Here is a 24506-nt window from a genome sequence, read left to right as displayed (position 1 = left end):
CCAACTAGCCAACCAACCAAGGAGAGAAGACCCTTTCTATGACAGAGTTTCATCTACAAAACCAAATGCCCTCAATAAGACTCATCTTCAGAAGGCTGTCCTTAGGCAGAATTAAACTCAGTGAGAGCCCCAGGTGTTCAATCTAATTTATAGTGGTGCCTTCTTTCTCCACCACAGAGCACTGGAGAAGCATGAAAGGGGCAAACCTGAGCCAAGGGATTGAGTTTGAGCTCTTGGGCCTCACCACTGACCCCCGGCTCCAGAAGCTGCTCTTCGTGGTGTTCCTGGGCATGTACACCGCCACTCTGCTGGGCAACCTGGTCATGTTCCTCCTGATCCATGTGAGTGCCACTCTGCACACACCCATGTACTCCCTCCTGAAGAGCCTCTCCTTCTTGGATTTCTGCTACTCCTCCACAGTTGTGCCCCAGACCCTGGTGAACTTCTTGGCCAAGAGGAAAGTGATCTCCTATTTTGGCTGCATGACTCAGATGTTCTTCTATGCGGGTTTTGCCACCAGTGAGTGCTATCTCATCGCTGCCATGGCCTATGACCGCTATGCTGCTATTTGTAAGCCCCTGCTCTATCCAACCGTCATGTCTCCTGAGGTCTGTGCCTCGCTGATTGTGGGCTCCTACAGTGCAGGATTCCTCAATTCTCTTATCCACACTAGCTGTATCTTTAGTCTGAAATTCTGCGGTGCTTATGTGGTCACTCACTTCTTCTGTGATGGACCACCCATCCTGTCCCTGTCTTGTGTAGACACCTCACTGTGTGAGATCCTGCTCTTCATTTTTGCTGGTTTCAACCTTTTGAGCTGCACCCTCACAATCTTGATCTCCTACATCTTAATTCTGAACACCATCCTGAGAATGAGCTCAGCCCAGGGCAGGTTTAAGGCATTTTCCACCTGTGCATCCCACCTCACTGCTGTCTGCCTCTTCTTTGGCACAACACTTTTTATGTACCTGCGCCCCAGGTCCAGCTACTCACTGACCCAGGACCGCACAGTTGCTGTGATCTACACAGTGGTTATCCCAATGCTGAACCCCCTCATCTACTCTTTGAGAAACAAGGACGTGAAGGAAGCTTTAATAAAGGTTTGGGGTAGGAAAACAATGGAATGATTTCTCAATGCATTACCACACATCTTTAGGAAGCCGAGGGAACTTTTACCTTAGGTGGTGTCACCCTGAGCACATTCCCATGCCTGCCCCTGTGAATACTGGGCATGCCTTCTGGTCTGCAGGTGCTTCTGCATCTACCTGCCACAGAAGAACTGATGGTGTCCTAGAGACTAAGAAGCGAGAAGGGTGTGTCTGCTTGTTGCATAATTCAACCTGTTGGCAAGATTTATTTATCCATGTTGAGACACTTCATTCATTTTTCCCAGTTTGTGTATTTCCTTTCATTTCCCTCCTTCCCTTCCTCCCTCCCTCCCTCCCTCTCTTCCTTCCTTCCTTCCTTCTTTCTTTCCTTCCTTCCTTTCTCTCTCTCTTTCTCTCTCTCTCTCTCTCTCCCTGCCCCCCAGGCTGGAGCACAGTGGCATGAACATTGCTCAGTGCAGCCTCAACCTCCTGGCCTCAAGTGATCCTCCTGCCTCAGCCTCCTGAGTAGCTGGGACTACAGGTGCATGCCACCACACCTGGCTAAATTCCTGTTAGGGAGAACTCAGAGCTGAGCATATGGAAAATTATGAATATATACTTGGTGAGTGACTGTTTCATTACTTAGAATTTTTAAGATCCCCAAGATCAAATTGTGGATATTGCTCTTATATTTTCCGTTGCTGCTCAAGTAATGCTTATCAACTAACCAACCAGTCAACCAAGGAGATAAGACCCTCTCTATGACAGAATTTCATCTACAAAGCCAAATGCCCTCAATAAGACTCATCTTCAGAAGGCTGTTTTTAATTTTTGTAGAGATGGGGTCTCCCTGTGTTGCCCAGGCTGGTCTTGCACTCGTGAGCTCAAGTGATCCTCCTACCTTGGCCTCATCTGGGGCATTTATGAAAAATCTACACCCAGCATTATATTTACTAGTGAAATACTGCTTTCCCCTTAAGATCTGAAGCAAGGCAAGATGTATTCTATTGCCATCTCTGTTTAACATTGTTCTGAAGGTTATAGCAAGTACATTAAAACAAACAAACAAAGCATCTGGATTGGAAAGGGAGAAGAAAAATTGTGTTTATTTGTAGATAGCATGATCCTGAATATAGAAAGTTCCAAGTAATCTATTAAAAAACTCCACTAGAACTAATAACCAAGTTCAGTAAAATTACAGGATACAAAAAATATAGAAAAATTAATTATATTTTTATATATTGTCAAGAAACAATCCAAAAATGAAATTAACAAAACAATTCTTTCACAATAGTGTCCCCTGAAAATTAAATATTTAGGAAAAGCTTGACAAAATAAATTCAAGACTCATATACTGGAAATTATAAAACATTACTGAGAAAAGTTAGAGAAGACCTAAATAAATGGAGAGAACTTCGATGTTCATGGATTGGAATAATCAATATCATTAACATGGCAATACATCCCAAACTGTTGTGTAGTCAATATAATCCTTAGGAAAATCTCAGAGGCTGTATCTTAAAAATTTGACTAGTTGGTCCTAAGATGTATATGCAAATACAAATAAACCAGAATACCTAAACCATTTTAAAAAGAAGGACAGGTTGGGCTTGGTGGCTCACACTTGTAATCCTAGAACTTTGGAAGACCAAGACAGGCAGATTGCTTGAGGCTAGGAGCTCAAGACAAACCTGGGCAAGATGGGGAAAAAACCCGTCTCTACTGAAAATACAAAAATTAGCTGGTAGTGGTGGTGCACGCCTTTAATCCCAGCTACTCGGGAGGCTGAGGTGGGAGGATCGCTTGAGCCTGGGAAGTCGAGGCCTCAGTAAGCAGTGATTGTGCCGCTGGACTCCAGCCTGGACAACAGGGCAAGATCCTGTCTTAAAAATAAAAATTTAGGCCGGGCGCGGTGGCTCAAGCCTGTAATCCCAGCACTTTGGGAGGCCGAGGCGGGCGGATCACAAGGTCAGGAGATCGAGACCACAGTGAAACCCCGTCTCTACTAAAAATACAAAAAATTAGCCGGGCGCGGTGGCGGGCGCCTGTAGTCCCAGCTACTCAGGAGGCTGAAGCAGGAGAATGGCGGAAACCCGGGAGGCGGAGCTTGCAGTGAGCCGAGATCGCGCCACTGCACTCCAGCCTGGGCAACAGCGTGAGACTCCGTCTCAAAAAAAAAAAAATAAATAAAAATAAAAATAAAAAATAAAAATTTAAGAAAAGGGACAAAGTTGGAAGAATACAGACCAAATTTTAAAACTTTCCATAAAGCTATAATTATCAAAATAATGGGGGTAGTGGCATAAGGATGAGTATTTAGGTTAATGGAATATAATTGAGAATCAAGAAATAATCCCTTGGATTACGCTCAATTGAATTTTATCTGAAAAAAAAACAACTGACAAAAAATATAAAAGACTTGTATATTTAAAACAACAAAATACTGTTTAAAGATATGGAACACCTAAATAAATGAAGATATATACCAAGTTTGTTGGTTACAAAATTTAATATTGTTAAGATGTAAATATTCCCCAAATTGGTCTTGAGATTCAATTCTATCCCAATCAAAATCCCACCAGGCTTTTTATAGATACTGACAAATCGATTCTAAAATTTATATGGAAATGCAAAGACTTAGAATAAGCAAAGCAACTTTGAAAAAGAACAAAGTTGAAAGTCTGACTACCTGATTTCAAGAATTATATGGCTACAGTAATCAAGACAGTGTGGTATTGCTCTAAAAATAGATCAGTGGAACAGAATAGAGAGACCACAATTAGACTACAAACGAATATGTGGACAGCTGATTTTCAACAAAGGTGCCAAGGCAATTTAACGGGGAAAGAATAGTCTTTTCGACAAGTGGTGTAGGAATATTTAGTTATCCATATGTATAAAAATCAACTTTTATTCATACATCACACCAAATAAGAACAATTATGAATGGATCGTAGACCTAACTGTAAGACCTAAAACTATAAAACTTCTAAAAAATAAAACACAAGAGAAACCCTTTGTGACCTTGAGGTAGCCAAATATTTCTGAGATATGACACAAAAAGCATGATATATAAAAGAACAAATTAATAAATTGAACCTCATTCAAACTAAAATACATCAAAAGAGACTTACACTAGTAAAAAGGCCAAGTGCAGTGGTGTGTGTTTGTAGTCCTCACTATGAGAGGTGTAGGCAAGAGGATCACTTGGGCCCAGGATTTCGAGGAGGCTGCAGTATGATGATCTCACATGTGGATAGACACTGCACTTCAGCCCGGGCAACATAATGAGACCCCGTCTCTGAAAATATATATGTACACACACACACACACACACACACACACACACACACAAAACAAGCCACAGGTTATAAGAAAATATTTTCAATTGTATATGTGATAAAGCACTTGCATCCTGAATACATAGAAAACTCCCTAAGCTCTATAAAAACATCTCAGTAAGAAAAGAGGCAAAAGATTTGAACAGCCACTTCACCAAAGAAGATACACAGAAGGCAAAAAAGCACATGAAAAGATGTTTAACATCATAAGGAGATGCAGATTAAAATGCAAGTTAAATTAACATGCAACGAGAAAACAAAACACCTAAAAATAGGTAAAATGAACAAGATTGACTATAGCAAGTGTTGGTGAGGATGTAAAGCAACTGGAACTCTAATACACTGCTGATGGGAATGTGAAATGGTAAAACCACATTGGAAAACAGTTCGGTGGTTTCACAAAATGTTCGATAGATACCTACCATATTAAACAACTATTCCATTCATTATATTCTACCAAGAGAAATAAAAACATATGATATATATGCTTTATGATATATGCTTTTATTTCTCTTGGTGGAATATAATAAATGGAATAGTTGTTGTATATGGTAGACTATACAAAAGATTTGTGTTCAAACGTTCTTAGTAGCTCTGTTTGGGATACTCTAAAACCAGAGATAACCCAAATGTCCATTAACAGGTAAATGAGGGGAAAAACCCCCAGTCCTTACAAGGCAATACTACTCAGCAATAAAATGAATGAATTAATATTTACATGTTATAACACAGAAGAATCTCAAAATATGCCAAATAAAAGAAAACAGACAAAATGTATGTATTGTACATTTCCATCTGTATACAATTCTAGAAGATGCAAAATAATCTGTAATGACAGAAGAACAACAGGTCAGGAGATGGTGATGGAAGCTGAAGAGACATGAGGGAAAGCAGGGAAGATTACAAAGGGACACAAGAAACTGTAGGAGATGACGAATGTGTTTATTATCATGATAGTGGTGACGGTTTCGTGGATATATATGTGTCAAAACTTAACCAAATTTTACACTATAAATATTTGTGTTTATTGTATGGCAATTATACATCAATCTAGATGTCAAAATAGGGCCACAAACTCTATTCTGTTTCTTTCAGTAAGAGATGGATTTTAATTCTCTTTCCCCTGAGTCTAGGTTCGCCTTATTGTCTGGTCTGACCATTAGAATGTAGCAGATATTAGGACTTCTGAGCTTAGGTCATAAGAGGCCTTGCACCTTTGGCACAGCTGTCTGGGAACACTCTCTGGGATCCCTGAGCTGCCACATAAGAAGTCTGGCTACCTTGAGGCTGTGATGCTAGAGAGGCCACGTGTAGACACTCCAGTTGAAGCTCCCAGCTGAGCCCAGCCTTCGCCATCAAAGTGCCAGATGTATGAATGACCAGCTCAGACCAGCCCAGATGCCAGCTGAATACCACAGAGTAACCTTTGTTACTGTCATGTGGAAAAAAATATCACCCCAGTTGAGCCCTGTTTGAATTCCTGACTTCTGAAATTGTGAGATGTATTGTAATAAAATAGCTGTTGTTGAAAGTCATTGGAAAGTTTTGGAGCAGTTTATTACGCAGCAGTAGATAACAAAAAATGAATTCGTCACTTGGAAGTCAGGAGTGCTTTTGTAACAAAAACATGTGACATTGACATTGGTACTGGGCAGTGGGCAGAAACTGGAAGGGCCATGAAGAGACTGATAGTGAAAGCTTGAAGGACAATAAGGAGAATGTTATTGGAGCTGGAGAAGATATGACACATTATGTGGTGATAAGAAGTTTTGTGAAACTGTTGATTTTGGCAACATCAAAAATAGAATGTACCTAATGTATCTAATGAACTGGTAGATCTGACAAAGGAGATTTTCAAGCAGAATGTTTAAGGTGCCAAAGGTTTATTTGGCTGCTTATACTAAGAGATACAGCTACATCAGATTCACACTCGAGATATGGCTACACTAGAAATATGGCTAACAAAAGATGAAATAAAAAAGAAACTGTTCAGTATGCAAAATTTAAAGGGAATATAAAGTAACCAGGGCTTGCTAGGATTAAAACTAAAATTGGGCCAGGTGTGAAAGTTCATGCCTATAATCTCAACACTTTGGGAGGCTGAGGTCAGAGGATTGCTTGAGGCCAGGATTTCAAGACCAGCCTGAGCAACATAGTGAGACCCCATTTCTACCAAAAAGAATTTTAATTGAAAAAAATCCAAAAGTAGTTTCTCTTTCCCATCTTACTCAGATGGCAAAATGTTCTCAAACGAAAAACAAAAACAAGCAAAAATAAAGACCTCAGAGTAAAGATCATCTTAAGGGTGTTGCTGAGAGGCCCTTTATTAAGACTTTCATGGCCCGGCGCGGTGGCTCAAGCCTGTAATCCCGGCACTTTGGGAGGCCAAGACGGGCGGATCACGAGGTCAGGAGATTGAGACCATCCTGGCTAACACTGTGAAACCCCGTCTCTACTAAAAAATACAAAAAACTAGCCGGGCGTGGTGGCAGGCGCCTGTAGTCCCAGCTACTCGGGAGGCTGAGGCAGGAGAATGGCGTGAACCCGGGAGGCGGAGCTTGCAGTGAGCGAGATCCGGCCACTGCACTCCAGCCTGGGCACAGAGCGAGACTCCGTCTCAAAAAAAAAAAAAAAAAAAAAAAAAAAGACTTCCATCAGTTCCTTATAGACTCTTTCAACTAGAAAAAAAAAAAAAGACTTTAAAGAATCTTAAGGACACCCTGCAGCCTCCTGACTCACAGTCCAAGCTAGGAATGGCCTGTCTAGAAGAGATTGGTGAGTCTGGCTTTTTTTTTTTTTTTTTTTTTTGAGACGGAGTCTCGCTCTGTCGCCCAGGCTGGAGTGCAGTGGCGCGATCTCGGCTCACTGCAAGCTCCGCCTCCCGGGTTCTCGCCATTCTCCTGCCTCAGCCTCCCGAGTAGCTGGGACTACAGGCGCCCACAACCGCGCCCGGCTAATTTTTTGTATTTTTAGTAGAGACGGGGTTTCACCGTGGTCTCGATCTCCTGACCTTGTGATCCGCCCGCCTCGGCCTCCCAAAGTGCTGGGATTACAGGCGTGAGCCACCGCGCCCGGCTTTTGACTGATAGAGTGAACCTGATCCAGACTCCTAGGAACTCCTAGTTTTTAGAAAGGATTATATTGGTGGGAGGGTGATCTCTTGGGCTAAAAAGGGCAGAATTCAAAATTAAAAGAGACTTCAAGGCTCCCAAACTTTTATGATCAGGAGACAGTGTGACAAACCTGCAAAAGGGGACATTTCTAGTGCAAAAGGTAGGTGATGCAGGGCTCTTCCATTAAGGTCTTTGATCAATTTTGAGTTGATTTTCTATATGGTGTGAGATAAGGGAAAAACTTCATTCTTTTGCATGTGGCTATCCAGTTGCCCCAGTACAATTTGTAGAAAATAGTGTTTTCCACATTGAATGGTCTTGGCCCCATTGTCACAAATCAGTTGACCACAAATGTTTGGGTTTACTTTTGGATTCTCTATTCTGTTCCATTGATCTGCATGTGTATCCTTACCCTAGAACCACACTGTCTTGATTACTGTTGCTTTTAGTGAGTTTTGAAATCAGGAAATGTGACTGCACCTATTTTGTCCTTCTTTTTCAAGATATTTTTGGATATTCTAGCTTACTTGCAATTCCATGTGAACTTTTGAATCAGCTTGTCAATGTCTACGGTGAAGTCAGCTGCTATTTTGAAATGGATTGTGTTGAATCTGTAGATCAATTTGGGGAATATTGCCATCTTAACAATATTAAGTCTCCTGATCCATAAACGTGGATTTTTTTCTGTTTATTTAGATATTTAAGTTTTGTCAACAATGTTTTATAGTCTTTAGAGTATAAGTTTTGCACTTCTTTTGTCAAATTTATTACAATACTTTTTGATGCATTGTAATAAATAAAATTTCATTTTATTTTATTTTATTTTTGATACAGTGTCTCACTCTGTCACCCAGGTTGGAGTGCAGTAGTATAATCACAGCTCACTTCATCCTTGACTTCTTGAGCTCAGGTGATCCTCCCTCCTCAGCCTCCTGAGTAACTGAGATTAGTAGGCATGCACCACCATGCATGCCTGACTAATTTTTTTTTTTTTTTTAGGGACGGGGTTTCACCATGTTGCCCAGGCTGGTTCCAAAGTCCTGGACTCGAGGGATCTGCCCCCCTCCACCTTCCAAAGTGCTGGGACTACAGGCACGGACCATTGCACCTGGCTGAAATTTTCTTAGTTTCATTTCAGATTGTTCATTGCAAGTCTATAAAAATTTGGCCTACTGATCTTATTTCCTACAAATTTGCTGAACTGATTTATTAGTTCCAATAGTTTTTTTTTTTTTTTTTTTTTTTTTTTTTTTACCGGATTCCGTTGGATTTTCCATGTGTAAGATTATGTAATCTGTGTATAGAGATAGGTTTGTGGATATTTTTGCCTTTCCAGTCTGGAGAACTGTTATTTCTTTTTTTTTTTTTCTTTTTTTTTTTTTTGAGACTGAGTCTCGGTCTGTCGCCCAGGCTGGAGTGCAGTGGCCGGATCTCAGCTCACTGCAAGCTCTGCCTCCGGGGTTTACGCCATTCTCCTGCCTCAGCCTCCCGAGTAGCTGGGACTACAGGCACCCACCACCTCGCCCGGCTAGTTTTTTGTATTTTTTAGTAGAGATGGGGTTTCACCTTGTTAGCCAGGATGGCCTCAATCTCCTGACCTCGTGATCCGCCCGTCTTGGCCTCCCAAAGTGCTGGGATTACGGGCTTGAGCCAGCACACCCGGGCCGATAACTTATTTATTTTTCTTGCCTGATGCCCTAGTTAGAACCTCCAATACAATGTTGAATGGAACTGGTGAGAGTGGACATTTTTGTCTTGTTCCTGATCTTAGGGGAAAAGCATCTGGCCTTTCACCATTAAATAAAATGTTAGCTCTGCGGTTTTATCAGGTTGAAGAAGTCCCTATCTAGTCATAGTTTATAGAATGTTTTTAAAATGTATTTTATTTTATTTTTAGAGATAGGGTTTCACTATTGCCCAAGCTGGAGTTCAGTGGCATGATCATAGCTCACTGCAGCCTCAAACTCCTGGGCTCAAGCAATCCTCCTGCCTTAACCTCCTGAGTAGCTGTGTAGCTGTGACCACAGGCATACACCACCATGCCTGGTTAATATTTTATTTTTGTAGAGATGGGGGTCTCACTATGTCATCCAGGCTGCAGATATTTTTTTAACAAGCTTAATATATTTTATTTATTATTATTTTTTATTACCGTAAGTTCTGGGGTACATGTGCAGAACGTGCAGGTTTGTTACATAGGTTTACACATGCCATGGTGGTTTGCTGCACCCATCAATTCATCATCCACATTAGGTATTTCTCCTAATGCTATCCCAGTTATTTTTGTATATGAGTTGTAAATATTACAATAGAATAATGTATCAAACACTGATAAATTATAAAATATGGGTGAGACCTCTTATTTTTAAAATATAAAACATTATTGAGAGAAAGTAAAGAAGATCTTATATGTAGAAAAATATACAGTGTTCAGGAACTGGAAAAGTAAATTCTTATAAAAAGATATCAATTCTCTCTAAATTGATAAAGTACATACAGATTTAGTGCAATCCCAATCACAATCACAATAAGTTTTTTTTATAGAACCTTACAATCCGAGTTTACAATTCATATAGAAATGCAAATGGCAAAAAATAACCTAAATGCTTTGAAAAATAAGGTGGAGGAGCCGGGCGCGGTGGCTCAAGCCTGTAATCCCAGCACTTTGGGAGGCTAAGACGGGCGGATCACAAGGTCAGGAGATCGAGACCATCCTTGCTAACACCGTGAAACCCCGTCTCTACTAAAAAATACAAAAAACTAGCCGGGCGAGGTGGCGGGCGTCTGTAGTCCCAGCTACTCGGGAGGGTGAGGCAGGAGAATGGTGTAAACCCGGGAGGTGGAGCTTGCAGTGAGCTGAGATCTGGCCACTGCACTCCAGCCTGGGCGACAGAGCGAGACTCCTTCTCAAAAAAAAAAAAACAAAAATAAGAAAAATAAGGTGGGAGAACATAGTCTACTAGATTGGATTTATGATAAAGCTGGAGTAATTAAAACAATGTGGTTTTGGCGCAAGGATGGATAAGGAGACCAATAAAACTGGAAATTCACACAACACCCAACACAAAACTTTCATCAAAACGTATACAAAATTTCAATATAGGTGCACACTAGATCTAGGTGAGAAAGGCAAACAATACAACTATCAGAAAATAATACACAAAAATAACTTCATGTCTTTGAGATAGGAAAACATTTCTAAATCAGTTCATAAATATTATAAATCATAAGGCAGAGACTAAATTTGACTGTATCAGCATTTAAACCTCAGTTTATTAAAAGACATTTTAAAAGCAAAGAAAGACAAGCCAAAAGTTGGGAGAAAACATTTGCACACATATAACCAACAAATGACAAGCATCCAGAATGTATAAACCAAACAGATAGATAAATAACCTAGTGAAAAAAATAGATGAGAGGAACAGGCACTTCACAAAAGAATTCAAATTGTCATTAAATCCAAAAAAAGATTTATTAGTAATCAAGAAAACACTCATAACTCACACACCCACCAATAGGATCCAACTATACGTTCAGACTCAGACTGAATTATACTACCCACTCACCAGTAGGATCCAACTATACGTTCAGACTCAGACTGAATTATACTACCCACTCACCAATAGGATCCAACTATATATTCACCTGAGTGTCTATAGCAAGGATTTGAATCAACTGCAAGTTTCAAACCTGTATCATGTAAGTTTGTATAAGCACTTTGGAGCAGCTTGGCATTAGCTGCTTAAGTTGAAAACAGGCATGTATTATGGTCTAACAGCTTTCCTTGTGATATTCACCCAACAGCTATATGTGACCATGTACATGAGGGGACATGTAGAAGAATGTTCAGCTAACCCTATTTTTTAAAAAATTTATTTTATTTTATTTTAGTTTTTATTTTTTGAGACAGAGTTTCACTCTTGTTGCCCAGGCTGGAGTGCAGTGGTGCAATCTTGGCTCACTGCAACCTCTGCCTCCTGGATTCAAGTGATTCTCCTACCTCAGCCTCCCGAGTAGCTGGGACTACAGGCACGTGCCACCACGCCCAGCTAAATTTTGTATTTTTTTACTAGAGGCGGGGGTTTCACCATGTTGGCCAGGATGGTCTCACTCTCTTGACCTTGCGATCCGCCTGCCTCGGCCTCCCAAAGTGCTGGGATTACAGGCGTGAGCCACCTCGCCCGGCTAAGCCTATTTATTATAACCAAACAATGGAAACAGACTAAATGTCTATTTACAACAAGATGGATAATTAATTATGATACATTCATACAATAGAATACCATTCAGCAATGAAAGTGAACAAATTATAGCTAATGACAATAAGTGTCTTATGTGAACAAAGCCAGATGCTAAAAGATACATATGATTCCATGTATACAAAGTTCTCAGACTGGGTGGAAAAAGGATTCAAAAAGTAAGGAATTGATTACCATAAAACTCAAGAAAATGACTACTTTTGGGGAGAGGCAGGTGACTTCAACTGGTAAAGGGCACAAGGGGAACTAATGGGATGCTGAGAATGTTCCATTTCTGGAACTGGGTACTCATTGCATGCAAGAGTGTTCACTAAAGTAAACAGTTATGTTTTATGCATTTTTTTCTAAATAGGTGCTTTATTTGGCAATGAAAAAAATTTAAAAATACTTCTTGCAAACTTGAGTTTATGAATTGAGATTCATGTGAAATGCTAAGTATCTGATAAAGCATAAATTCTGGGTCTATTTCTTACTAATACCTAGAACTCTTTGAGAGAAACAACATATACATGCCACCTAGAGTAAGAAATGAATGTGGCTCTCTATATGTCACTGAGCTGTATAAAGACACTCTTGTGTATTAGAGTTCTCCAGAGAAACAGAACCAGTATATATACACATATATATAACCATTTATATCTATATATAATTATATACATATATACACACACATATACATACACACATAGAGTCACGCATTGCTTAACAACAGAGATACATTCTAATAAAACCATTGTTAGGTGATTTCTTTTTTTTTTTTTCTTTTTTTTTTTTTGAGACGGAGTCTCGCTCTGTCGCCCAGGCTGGAGTGCAGTGGCCGGATCTCAGCTCACTGCAAGCTCCGCCTCCCGGGTTCACGCCATTCTCCTGCCTCACCCTCCCGAGTAGCTGGGACTACAGGCGCCCGCCACCTCTCCCGGCTAGTTTTTTGTATTTTTTTTAGTAGAGACGGGGTTTCACCGTGTTAGCCAGGATGATCTCGATCTCCTGACCTCGTGATCCGCCCGTCTCGGCCTCCCAAAGTACTGGGATTACAGGCTTGAGCCACCGCGCCCAGCCGATTTCTTTTTTTTTTTTTTTTTGAGATGGAGTCTCACTCTGTCACCTGGGCTCCCAGGCTGGAGTGGCACGATCTCTGCTCACTGCAATCTCTGCCTTCTGAGTTCAAGTGATTCTCCTGCCTCAGCCTCCTGAGTAGCTGGGACTACAGGCATGTGCCACCACGCCTGGCTAATTTTTGTATTTTTAGTAGAGACAGGGTTTCACATGTTGTTTGGGCTGGTCTTGAACTCCTGACCTCAGGTGATCTGCCTGTCTCAGCCTCCCAAAGTGCTATTACGGGCATGAGCCACCGTGCCTGGCCCTGTTAGGTGATTTCATCATTGTGTGAACACCATAGAGTGTACTTACACAAACCTAGATGGTTTAGTCTGCTACGTCCCTAGGCTATATGGTATAGCCTGTTGCTCCTACGCTACAAACCTGTATAGCGTGTCACTGTGCTGAATACTGTAGACAACTGTAACACAATGATAAATATTGGTGTATCTAAACACGTCTAAACATAGAAAAGGAAATGTGTTACACTATGACCTTATGATGGCTATGACTTCACTAGGCGATAGAATTTTTCAGTTTTATTATAATTTTATGGATCAACCACTGTATATGAGGTCTGTCATTGACCAAAACATGATTATTTGGGTTATGACTATATATAGAGAGAGGGGGAGCTGGGTGGGGGCAGAAGAGAGAGAGAGGTTTATTATTAGGAATTGAATCTCATGATTATGAAGTCTCACAATCTGCTATCTGGAAGCTAGAGACTCAGTAAACGTGGCAGTATAATTCAGTCTGAATTTGATGCCTTGAAAACCAGGAGGACTAAAAGTGTAAATCCCAGTCAGACAGCAGAAGATGAGATGAGATGTCCCAACTAACTCAGGCAGGCAGGTAGCAAGAGGGGTGAATTCCTCCCTCCTTTGCCTTTTCTGTTTAGGCTCTCAACAAATTGGATGGTGCCCACTCACATTGAGGAGAGCAATCTACTTTACTGATCTGCTGATTCAAAGGATAATCTTGAAACACTCTCCCAGACACACCCACAAATAATGTTTAATCTGGCACCCCCAGGCCCAGTCAGGTTGACACGTATAATTAACCATTATACCCTAGTAATAGGTACAAACAATATTAGCCCTTCCACAGATAGATATGAGATGAATGTGTTTTAGCTTTAATTAATTAATTAATTAATTTATTGAGACGGAGTCTCGCTCTGTCGCCCAGGCTGGAGTGCAGTGGCGTGATCTCAGCTCACTGCAAGCTCCGCATCCCAGGTTCACGCCATTCTCCTGCCTCAGCCTCCCCAGTAGCTGGGACTACAGTCGCCTGCCACCACACCCGGCTAATTTTTTTGTGTTTTTGGTAGAGACGGGGTTTCACTGTGTTAGCCAGGATGGTCTCGATCTCCTGACCTCGTGATCCACCTGCCTTGGCCTCCCAAAGTGCTGGGATTACAGGCAGCTTTTATTTTTAATTGTGGTTTATCTTTATTATTAGTTTCTAAAATTAAAATTAATCTGTTCTTAAAATTTTCTCTAAAGTTGATAACATTGACTTATAAGATAAAGCCTAAATTCCTTAGGGCTGCCTTCTCATTCGTCTCATCTCTTGGTACCTTTCTCAGAGTTTATGCTCCAGAAACACTGATCTATTTGTATTTCCCAAAATACACTGTATTCCTCAAGCCTTTTTTCTTTGCATCATATTGTACTCTTTGCCTGTAACATTTTCTATTTGCTTTCTTTGAAAATTTCTATACATTCTTCCAGTTTTCTGCTGAAATGCTACCTTCCTGTGAAGACATCCTTTTGCTAAGCATCCATACTCCTAATAACTTTTTGCGTGCTTCTATTAAAGCAATTATCTAAATTTCCAATATTACAATTATAAGATAATTTCTCTCCTTCTCCACTAGGGGGCAGAGACAGCTTTTCCACCCACTTTTTTTTTTTTTTTTTTTTTTTTTTTTTTGTGAGCCAAAGATTTATTTATTCATTTCTTGCATTTGAAGTACTCTTCGATAACATCCTTGGCCTGAGACTCCTTTCCATAGTCCTTAACTACTACACAACTGCAACCAACCACTTTACGGGGTTTCCCCTCTCTGTCAATTTTACAGAGGCCTACCCATTCTCCTAGTTTCTTGTTGTCATCAACCTTAATTAGGTTGATCTGATGTTCAGCACAAAGGGCCTCCACCAACTTGACATACATAGGCTCATCACAGTTGGATGCAAGCACACAAAGATGGGCTTGGCGCTTGTCTAAGGCTTTGGCAGCTTCGCGAATTCCACGTGCTAGGCCATCGTGGATGAGGGCGGTCTTCAGCACCTCTTGTAAAGCAGTATTAACGTCCATTACACCTCCAGCAGCAATGCCTTCCTCGGCCATGGCGGTGGGTTACGGGTGAAGCGGGATCTTGAACGCACCCAAGCCTCCGCCTCCGCGCGACTCTGCCGCGGCAGGGAAAGAGCTTTGTTTGTTTTTGAGACGGAGTCTCGCTCTGACGCCCAGGCTGGAGTGCAGTGGCCGGATCTCAGCTCACTGCAAGCTCCGCCTCCCAGGTTTACGCCATTCTCCTGCCTCAGCCTCCCGAGTAGCTGGGACTACAGGTGCCCGCCACCTTGCCTGGCTAGTTTTTTGTATTTTTTAGTAGAGACGGAGTTTCACCTTGTTAGCCAGGATGGTCTAGATCTCCTGACCTCGTGATCCGCCCGTCTCAGCCTCCCAAAGTGCTGGGATTACAGGCTTGAGCCACCGCGCCCGGCCTACTCCCCCCATTTTTATTTCTAACGACATGAGGGACTTACAATAACTAGCCAAGTAACTGTATTTGTTGAGTTCATTAAGATGACTCTTAATCCATGATGCACTACAGATCCCTTCCCAGGGTTGTAATTATTGCACTGGTGGCACTAAGTCAGCTTTCTATAAGTTGTGCAATTTGGGGTTTAAAAATATCTCTAGGCCGACCCCTCCTTTCAGTAACAATGCATCCTCCAATAACCGCAGGAACTTGCCAAGAATCAGAACACACCTGCGACTGCTAAGATGGCAAGTGAACTCAGGTTGCTGGCTCCTTCTTCTGAAATCAGCCCTGCAGAAAATATAAACTAAGAGGTAAGCATAGACTCCAGGAATTAACCATCATTACCACTACCTCTGTAAGAACCCCCCGGGAAAACTAGAGACTGTCTTGCACTAAAGTGTGTGAGAAGGAGTGGGAGAATATGGGAGTGGGCACAGCAGGGGGAAGCAGGGGAGACTATAGTCTGGGCAGAGGGTAGCAGTGAGAGTGAAAAAAGGCTTCTTAAAATTCTGTTTCCCCCTTTCTGCAGGTTTGCTTTGGAACAGTTGTTGCGTTTGGCTTCACAGTAAAACTAGTGGCAACATCCTAGACCACTGTGGATGGTATCTATGGAGGCTGTGTTAAGGAGCTCCAATATGTTGCTTCTAACAACTGCATAATACTCAATTATTTTATCTGCTGCATCCTACTATATACTTTACCAATGCTGTACACAGTTTGTCTCCAAATTCCCTGGCAGTATTCCTCCAAACTTTTTTTTTTTTTTGAGACAGGGTCTCGCTTTGTTGCCCAGGCTGGAGTGCAGAGGCACAATTATGAATCACTGTAGCTTCAGTCCCCTGGGCTCAAAGGATCCTCCCACCTCAGCCTCCCAAGTAGCTGGGACCACAGGCACACATCACCATACCTAAGTTTTAAAAATGTTTTTGTAGAGATGAGGGTCTCACTATGTTGCCTAGGCTGGTCTTGGACTACTCCTAGACTCAAGTGATCCTACTGCCTTGGCCTCCCTAAGTGTTGGGATTACAGGTGTGAGCCACCACACCCAACCTTATTTCTTTTTCTGCTTAAATTAGCCAGTTAATGTCTGGTTTTTTTGGTAACTATTAACCCTGACCTTTAGTGGAAAACAAAACTGGAAGAAAGAAAAATATTAGGAGGTTATTAAAATAAACCAGACAAGACACAGTGATGATGTGGGCAAGAACATTTGAAGCATAAGAGTTGTTGGGTTAGGGATATATTTCGGACATAAAGAGGACAGGAAAGGGAGGAAAATAAAGTAACCAAGCATGAGTTCTATGTTTTGGCCACAGTAACTGTAATGAATGGTGGTGTCATTTATTGAGATGGGAAATAATAAAGTATAATATTTATTTATTTATTTATTTATTTATTTTAGGATGAGAATGTAAAGTTCTGTTTTGGAGGCGGCTGTGGTAGCTCATGCCTGTAATCCTAGCACTTTGGGAGGCCGAGGCAGGTGGATCACCTGAGGTCTGGAGCTCGAGACCAGCATGGCCAATATGGTGAAACTCCATCTCCACTAAAAATACAAAAATTATCTGGGCATGGTGGTGCATGCCTGTAATCCCAGCTACTCGGGAGGCTGAGGCAGGAGAATCGCTTGAATCCGGGAGGCAGAGGTTGCAGTGAGCTGAGATCACACCACTGCACTCCAGCCTGGGGGACAGGCTATTTGAGACTCCGTCTAAAAATAAAAATAAAAAAAGTTCTGTTTTGGTCATGCTATGTTTCTGGAGACCCCTATAAGACACCCAAGTGGAGATGACATATGTGTCTGGGGTTCAGTACAGAAGTCTGGACCTGCAGACTTATAAAATCAGCAGCATAAGGGAGTATTTAACATCATGGGCCTGGATGAGATCATTAGGGAAATAGTGTATGTAAAAAAGAGGACCAAGAAATGAAGCCAGAGGCAATTGATATTTAAATTGGGAAGACAAGGAGGATCCAACAAACAAGACTAAGAAGAAGCAGCCAATGAAGTACGAAGAAATCAGAAGAATGTGGAGTCCCTGATAACAGATGAAAGCATTCTTTCAAAAAGTATGGTCAGGTCAAGCATATCACATGTCACTGGGAGTTCTATCAGATGAGAACAGAAAATTTAATATGAAATATAGGGAAATGGAGGTAATTAATAAAAATATTTTTAGGACAGAGGTGTGGAAAAAAGCCTGGGATTTATTTCCTTTGTCACTCCCTGCCCCCAACGTTCTCCTTTTCCCTGCCTGGAACTGAGATAAAATGAAGACTGAAGTTAGAATTGCCATATTGGGTCATGAGGTGACCTTGAGGATGGAAGTTTTGCACTAAACATGACACAGCAGGAAGACAGAAGGAGGCTGGGTCCCTAGTGACTATATGGAACTATAATATCTACTTCTGGACTTCTTTCATATAGAAGAAAACAAACCCTATCTTATATATGCTACTTTAATTTGGGTTTTCTGTTATATGTGACTAGACCTAATTCCCACTGACATAGAAGGAGAGCAAAGAAAAGAGGCAGTGTCATGATAGAAAAAAAAAGTTGTTTTTTTTTTTAAATTGACAGATAACATTGTATATATACAACATGATGTTTTAAAACCTATATATATATAGTGGAATGGCTAAATCAAGCTAAATAAGACGGAATTCCTCACATAGTTGTCATTTTGTGGTGAGAACACTTGAAATCAATTCTCTTAGAATGTTTCAAAAATACAATGCATTGTTATTAACTATAGTCACCATATTGTACAACAGATATCTTGAACTTATTCCTCCTATCTAACTGAAATTTTGTATCCCTTGACCAACATCTCCCCAACTCCCTCCCCTACCACAGCACTAGCCCTTGGTATCCCACATTCTACTCTCTACTTCTATGAGTTTAATGTTTTTAGATTCCACACATGAGTGAGATCATGTGGGATTTGTCTTTCTGTGCCTGGCTTATTTCACCTAACATCATATCCTCCAGGTTCATCCGTGTTGTCTCAAATGACAGGATTTCCTTCTTTTTAATGGCTCAGTAGTATTCAATTGCATATATATGCTACATTTTGGTTATCCATTAATCCACGGATAGCATTTGGTTTGCTTCCATGTGAGTGATACTACTATGAACACAGGTGCACACAAATATCTCTTTGATATCCTGATTTCAATTCTTTTGGATTTATATCCAGAAGTGGAATTGTTGGATCATATAGTAATTGTATTTTTAATTTTTTGAGGGACCTTGATATGGTTTGGATCTGTGTCCCCACCTAAATCTCATATGGAATTGTAAACCCGAGTGTTGGAGGAGGGACCTGATGGGAGGTGATTGATCATGGGGGTGGATTTCCCTTTGCAGTCCTTGTGATAGTGAGTTTTCACGAGATCTGGTTGTTTAAAAGTGTATAGCACCTCCTCCTTCACTATTCCTTCTTCTCCAGCGTGTCTGCTTCCCCTTCGCCTTCCACCATGATTGTAAGTTTCCTGAGGCCTCCCCAGCCATGCTTCCTGTACAGCCTGCAGAACTGTGAGTCAACTAAACCTGTTTTCTTTATAAATTACCCAGTCTCAGGTAGTTGTTTATAGCAGTGCGAGAAAGGACTAATACAGACCTCCATACTATTCTCCATAATGGCTGTACTAATTTACATTTCTACCAACAGTGTGCAATGGTTCTCTTCTCTCCACATTTTCACCAACACTTATCTTTGTCTTTCTGAAAATAGCCATTTTAACAGTTGTGAGGTGATAGCTCTCTGTGGTTTTAATTTGCATTTCCACACTAATTAATGATGTTGAGCATTTTTTCATACACCTCTGTTGACCTGTATGTCTTCTTTTGAGAAATGTCTATTCAGGTCCTCTGCCTATATTTTTCCTGTTGCCCAGGCTGGAGTGCAATGGTGTAATCTCAGCTCACTGCAACCTCTGCCCCCTGGGTTCAAGCGATTCTCTTGCTTCAGCCTCCTGAGTAGCTGGGACTATGGGCACATGCCATCGCAATTGGCTAATTTTTGCATTTTTTGTAGATATGGAGTTTCACTGTGTTAGCCAGGCTGGTCTCGAACTCCTGACCTCAGGTGATCCACCCACCTCAGACTCCCAAAGTGTTGGGATTACTGGAGTGATCCATTGCACCTGGCCCTATTTTTAAATTGAGTCATTTGTTTTCTTGCTGTTGATTTGAGTTCCCTAAATATTTTAAATATTAATCCCTTATCAGATACGTGGTTTGCAAATACTTTCTCCCATTCTGTAGGTTGCCTCTTCACTCTGTTGACTGTCTTCTTTGCTATGCAGAAGCTTTTTAGATTGATGTAATCCCATTTATCTATTTTTGCTTTTGTTGCCTGTACTTTTTGGGTCATATTAAAAAAAAATCATTGCCCAGAGCCATGTCATAGAGCTTTTCCTGTATGTTTTCTTCTAGTAGTTTCACAGTTTTAGGCCTTATGTTTAAGGCCTTTCCTTTACTTTCTTTTTCTGTTTTTTTTGTTTTTTTTTTTTTTTTTTTTTTTTTTTTTTTTTTTAGACGGAGTCTCGCTCTGTCACCCAGGGTGGAGTGCAGTGGCGTGATCTTGGCTCACTGCAAGCTCCACCTCCTGGGTTCACGCCATTCTCCTGCCTCAGCCTCCTGAGTAGCTGGGACTACAGGCGCCCACCACCACAGCTGGCTAATTTTGTTTTTGTATTTTTAGTAGAGACGGGGTTTCACCATGCTAGCCAGGATGGTCTTGATCTCCTGACCTCGTGATCTGCCCACCTTGGCCTTCCAAAGTGCTGGGATTACAGGCGTGAGTCACTGTTCCTGGCCTAAGTCTTTATTTTGAGTTGATTTTTTTATATAGTGTGAGGTAAGGGTCTACTTTTATTCTTCTCCATATGGATGTCCAGTTGTCCCACTACTGTTTATTGAAGAGACTGTCCTCTCCCCATGTGTGTTCTTGGCACCTTTTTTGAAAATCAGTTGGCTGTAAATACGTGGATTTATTTCTGGGCTGTCTGTTCTATTCCACTGGTCAATGTATCTGTTTTTATGCCAGTACCATGCTGTTTTGATTACTATAACTTTGTAGTATATTTTGAAGTCAGGCAATGTGATGCCACCAGCTTTGTTCTTTTGGCTCAAGATTGCTTTGGCTATTAGGGGTTTTTTTGTGGCTCCACATGAATTTCAAGATTTTCTTTTCGGTTTCTGTGAAAAATATTATTGGTATTTGGTAGAGATTTCATTGAGTTTGTAGATCTCTGGGTATTATGACATTTTGACAATATTAATTCTTCTGCTCCATGAACGTGAATCTCTTCCCATTTATTTGTCTTCTTCAATTTCTTTTCTTTTCTTTCTTTCTTTCTTTTTTTTTTTTTTTGTAAGATGGAGTTTCACTCTTGTTGCCCAAACTAGAATGCAATGGTGTGATCTCAGATCACTGGAACCTCCACCTTCTGGGTTCAAGTGGTTCTCCTGCCTCAGCCCCCCAAGTAGCTGGGATTATAGGCATCCACCACCCTGCCCGGATAATTTTTTGTATTTTTAGTAGAGACAGCGTTTCTCCATGTTGGCCAGGCTGGTCTTGAACTCCTGACCTCAGTTGATCCACCTGCCTCGGCCTCCCAAAGAGCTGGTGGCATGAGCCACCTCCATGTTTTATAGTTTTCAACATCTATATCTTTCACCTCCTGGGTTAAATTTATTCCTAACTATTTTATTTTATCTTATTTTATTTATTTCATTTTATTTATTTTTGACACAGAGCTTGCTCTTGTCACCCAGGCTGGAGTGCAATGGCACGATCTCAGCTCACTGCCACCTCTGCCTCCCAGGTTCAAGTGATTCTCCTGCCTCAACCTCTCTAGTAGCTGGGACTACAGGTGTGCACTACCACACCCAGCTAATTTTTGTATTTTTAGTACAGACAGGGTTTCATCATGTTGGCCAGGCTGGTCTTGAACTTCTGACCTCACTCGCCTCAGCCTCCCAAAGTGCTGGGATTACAGGCGAGAGCCACTGTGCCTGGCAAATTTTATTTTATTTTCTAAGATGGTCTCACTCTGTCACCCAGGCTGGAATGCAGTAGAATGAACATGGCTCACTGCAGCTGCAGCCTCCTGGATTGAAGCAATCCTCTTGCCTCAGCCTCCTGAGTAGCTAGAAGCACATCCATGTGCCACTATGCCCAGCTAAGGTTTTGTTTTGTTTCTTTTTTTTGTAGAGGTGGGGTTTCACCATATTACCCAGGCTGATTTTGAACTCCTGGGCTCAAGTGATCCTCCTTTAGCCTCCCAAAGTGCTGTAATTACAGACATGAGCCACTGAACCTGGCCTATTTTTTTGTAGCTATTGCAGATGGGATTGTTTTCTTGATTTCTTTTTCAGACAGTTCACTGTTAGTGTATAGAAACACTTGATTTTTGTAATTGATTATGTATACTTCAACTTTACTGAATTCATTTATTAGTTCCAGCAGTTTTTCTGTGGAATCTTTAGAGTTTTCTATATATAAGATCATGCTATCTGCAAACAGAGATAATTTGACTGCCTTCTTTCCAATCTGGATGCATTTTATTGTTTTTTCCTCTTGGCTTATTGCTCTGGCTAGGACTTCTAGTACTATGTTGAATAGAACTGGCCAGAGGTAGCCTCCTTGTCTTGTTCCTGATCTTAGAGGAAAAACTTTCAACTTCTCCTTACTGAGTATGATGTTATTGAGTATGATGTTAGTTGTGGGTTAGTTGTATATGGTCTTTATTGTGTTGAGGTACATTCTTTGTATATCTAATTTGTTGAGTTTTTATTATGAAATAATGTTGATTTTTTAAAATACTTTTTCTGGATCTATTGCAATAATTATATGGTTTTTCCCTTTCAGTCTGTTACTGTGTTGTATCACATTTATTAATTTGCGTGTTTTGAACCTTTCTTGCATCTCAGGGATGAGTCTCACTGGATCATGGTGAATCATCTTTTCTTCTGGGCTGTTGAATTTTGTTTGCCAGTATTTTATTGAGGGTTTTTTTAAATTTAAATTTTCTGTGGGTACATAGTAGGTATATATATTTATGGTGTATATATATAGGTATATATATATATGGGTTACAGGAGATATTTTCATATAGGTATGTAATGCATAATAATCACATCAGGGTAAATAGGGTATCCATCACCTCAAGCATTTATCCTTTGTGTTTCAAACAATCCAATTATATTCTTTTAGTTATTTTTAAATGTACAATTAGATTATCTTTTACTCTGTTGTGCTAGAAAATACTAGGTCTTATTTATTCTTTCTAACTATTTTTTGTACCCATTAGCCATCCCCCTCCCCTCACTCTGACTACTCTTCTCAGCCTCTGGTAACCATTCTTCTACTCTCTATCTCCATGTCCATGAGGTCAATTGTTTTAATTTTTAGCTTCCACAGATAAGTGAGAACCTTTACTGAGGATTTTTTGCGTCTATGTTTATCAGGAATATTGGTCTGTAGTTTTCTTTTTTTGTAATGTCCTTATCTGGCTTTGGTATCAGGGTAATGCTGGCCTCATAAGATGAGTTTGAAAGTATTGCCTCCTCTTCAATTTTTTTGAAAGAGTTTGAGAGAGATTGGTATTAGTTCTTTAAATTGTTGGTAGAATTCATCAGTGAACCATCAGGTCCTGGGCTTTTAGATGGAAGATTTATTATTATTTTTAGTCTTCCTACTTGTTATTGGTTTCTTCACATTTTCTGTTTCTTCAAGCTTCAATCTTGGTAGATTATATGTGTCTATGAATTATCCATTTCTTCTAGGTTATCCAATTGGTTTACATATAATTGCTTATAATAGTCTCCTATGATCCTTTTTATTTCTACTGTATCAGTTGTAATATCTCCTTTTTCATTTCTGATTTTATTTATTTATCTGAGACAGGGTCTCACTCTGTCACCCTGGCTGGAGTGCAATGGTGTGATCATAGTTCACTGCAGCCTTGAACTCCTGGGCTCAAGGAATTCCCCTGCCTCAGCTTTCCAAGTAGTTGGGACTACAGGCACAAGCCACCATGCCCAGCTAAGTTTTCTTTATTTTCTGTAGAGACAGGGTCTTGCTTTGTTCCCCAGGTTGGTCTTGAACTCCTGGTCTCAAGTGATCCTCCCACCTCAGCTTCCCAAAGTGCTGGGATTAGAGATGTGAACCACTGTGCCTGGCCTGATTTATTTATTTGAGTCTTCTCTTTTTTTTCTTAATCTAGCTGAAGGTTTACTGATTTTGATTATCTTTTTAAAAAATAAACTCGTCATTTTGTGATATGGTTTGGATGTGTCCCCACCCAAATCTCATCTTGAATTCCCACATGTTGAATGAGGGACCTGGTGGGAAGTAATTGAATCATGGGAGCAGGTCTTTCCTGTGCTGTTCTTGTAATAGTGAATAAGCCTCACAAGATCTGATGGCTTTACAAAGCAGAGTTTCCCTGCACAAACTCTCTCTTTGCCTGCTGCCATCTGTGTAAGATGTGACTTGCTCCTCCTTGCCTTTACCATGATTGTGAGACTTCCCCAGCCACATGGAACTGTAAGTCCATTAAACCTCTTTCTTTTGTAAATTGCCCATTTTTGGGTATCTTATCAGCAGTGTGAAAATGGACTAATATGTTTTGTTAATACTTTTTGTTTTTATAATCTCTATTTCATTTATTTCCACTCTTATTTTTATTTCTTTCTTTCTTCTACTAAATTTGAGCTTAGTTTGTTCTTGTTCTTCTAGTCTCTTGAAATGCAATGAGATATTAGGTTTTTTATTTGAGATCTTTCTTCTTTTTAGGCATTTATTGCTATTGACCTC

The 24506-nt window shown here is 40.6% G+C and overlaps 2 protein-coding genes and 1 pseudogene across 2 annotated transcripts; 2 read left to right on the top strand and 1 right to left on the bottom strand.

The window, feature by feature from the left end:
* On the top strand, positions 1-1199 carry OR5AU1 (olfactory receptor family 5 subfamily AU member 1). The gene has a single exon (XM_001096158.5). It carries the CDS (start codon positions 192-194, stop codon positions 1125-1127), a length of 936 nt encoding a protein of 311 aa, XP_001096158.4. The 5' UTR covers positions 1-191; the 3' UTR covers positions 1128-1199.
* A 13600-nt stretch (positions 1200-14799) lies between these two features.
* Positions 14800-15340, bottom strand: LOC706087 (small ribosomal subunit protein eS12). The gene has a single exon (XM_015143244.3). It carries the CDS (start codon positions 15255-15257, stop codon positions 14859-14861), a length of 399 nt encoding a protein of 132 aa, XP_014998730.1. The 5' UTR covers positions 15258-15340; the 3' UTR covers positions 14800-14858.
* Positions 15256-24506, top strand: part of LOC100428628 (cytoskeleton-associated protein 2-like) — a 34266-nt pseudogene continuing 25015 nt past the window's right edge.

The sequence above is a fragment of the Macaca mulatta genome, chromosome 7 (assembly GCF_049350105.2).
Source record: "Macaca mulatta isolate MMU2019108-1 chromosome 7, T2T-MMU8v2.0, whole genome shotgun sequence".
NCBI classification, from domain to species: Eukaryota; Metazoa; Chordata; class Mammalia; order Primates; family Cercopithecidae; genus Macaca; species Macaca mulatta.
The sequence above is the reverse complement of the archived record's forward strand: the minus strand, read 5'-3'. Positions and strand labels throughout refer to the sequence as shown.

Excerpts from the sequence above, each read along its gene's own strand:
- OR5AU1 (XM_001096158.5), top strand. The coding sequence starts at position 192 with ATGAAAGGGGCAAACCTGAGCCAAGGGATTGAGTTTGAGCTCTTGGGC.
- LOC706087 (XM_015143244.3), bottom strand. The coding sequence starts at position 15,257 with ATGGCCGAGGAAGGCATTGCTGCTGGAGGTGTAATGGACGTTAATACT.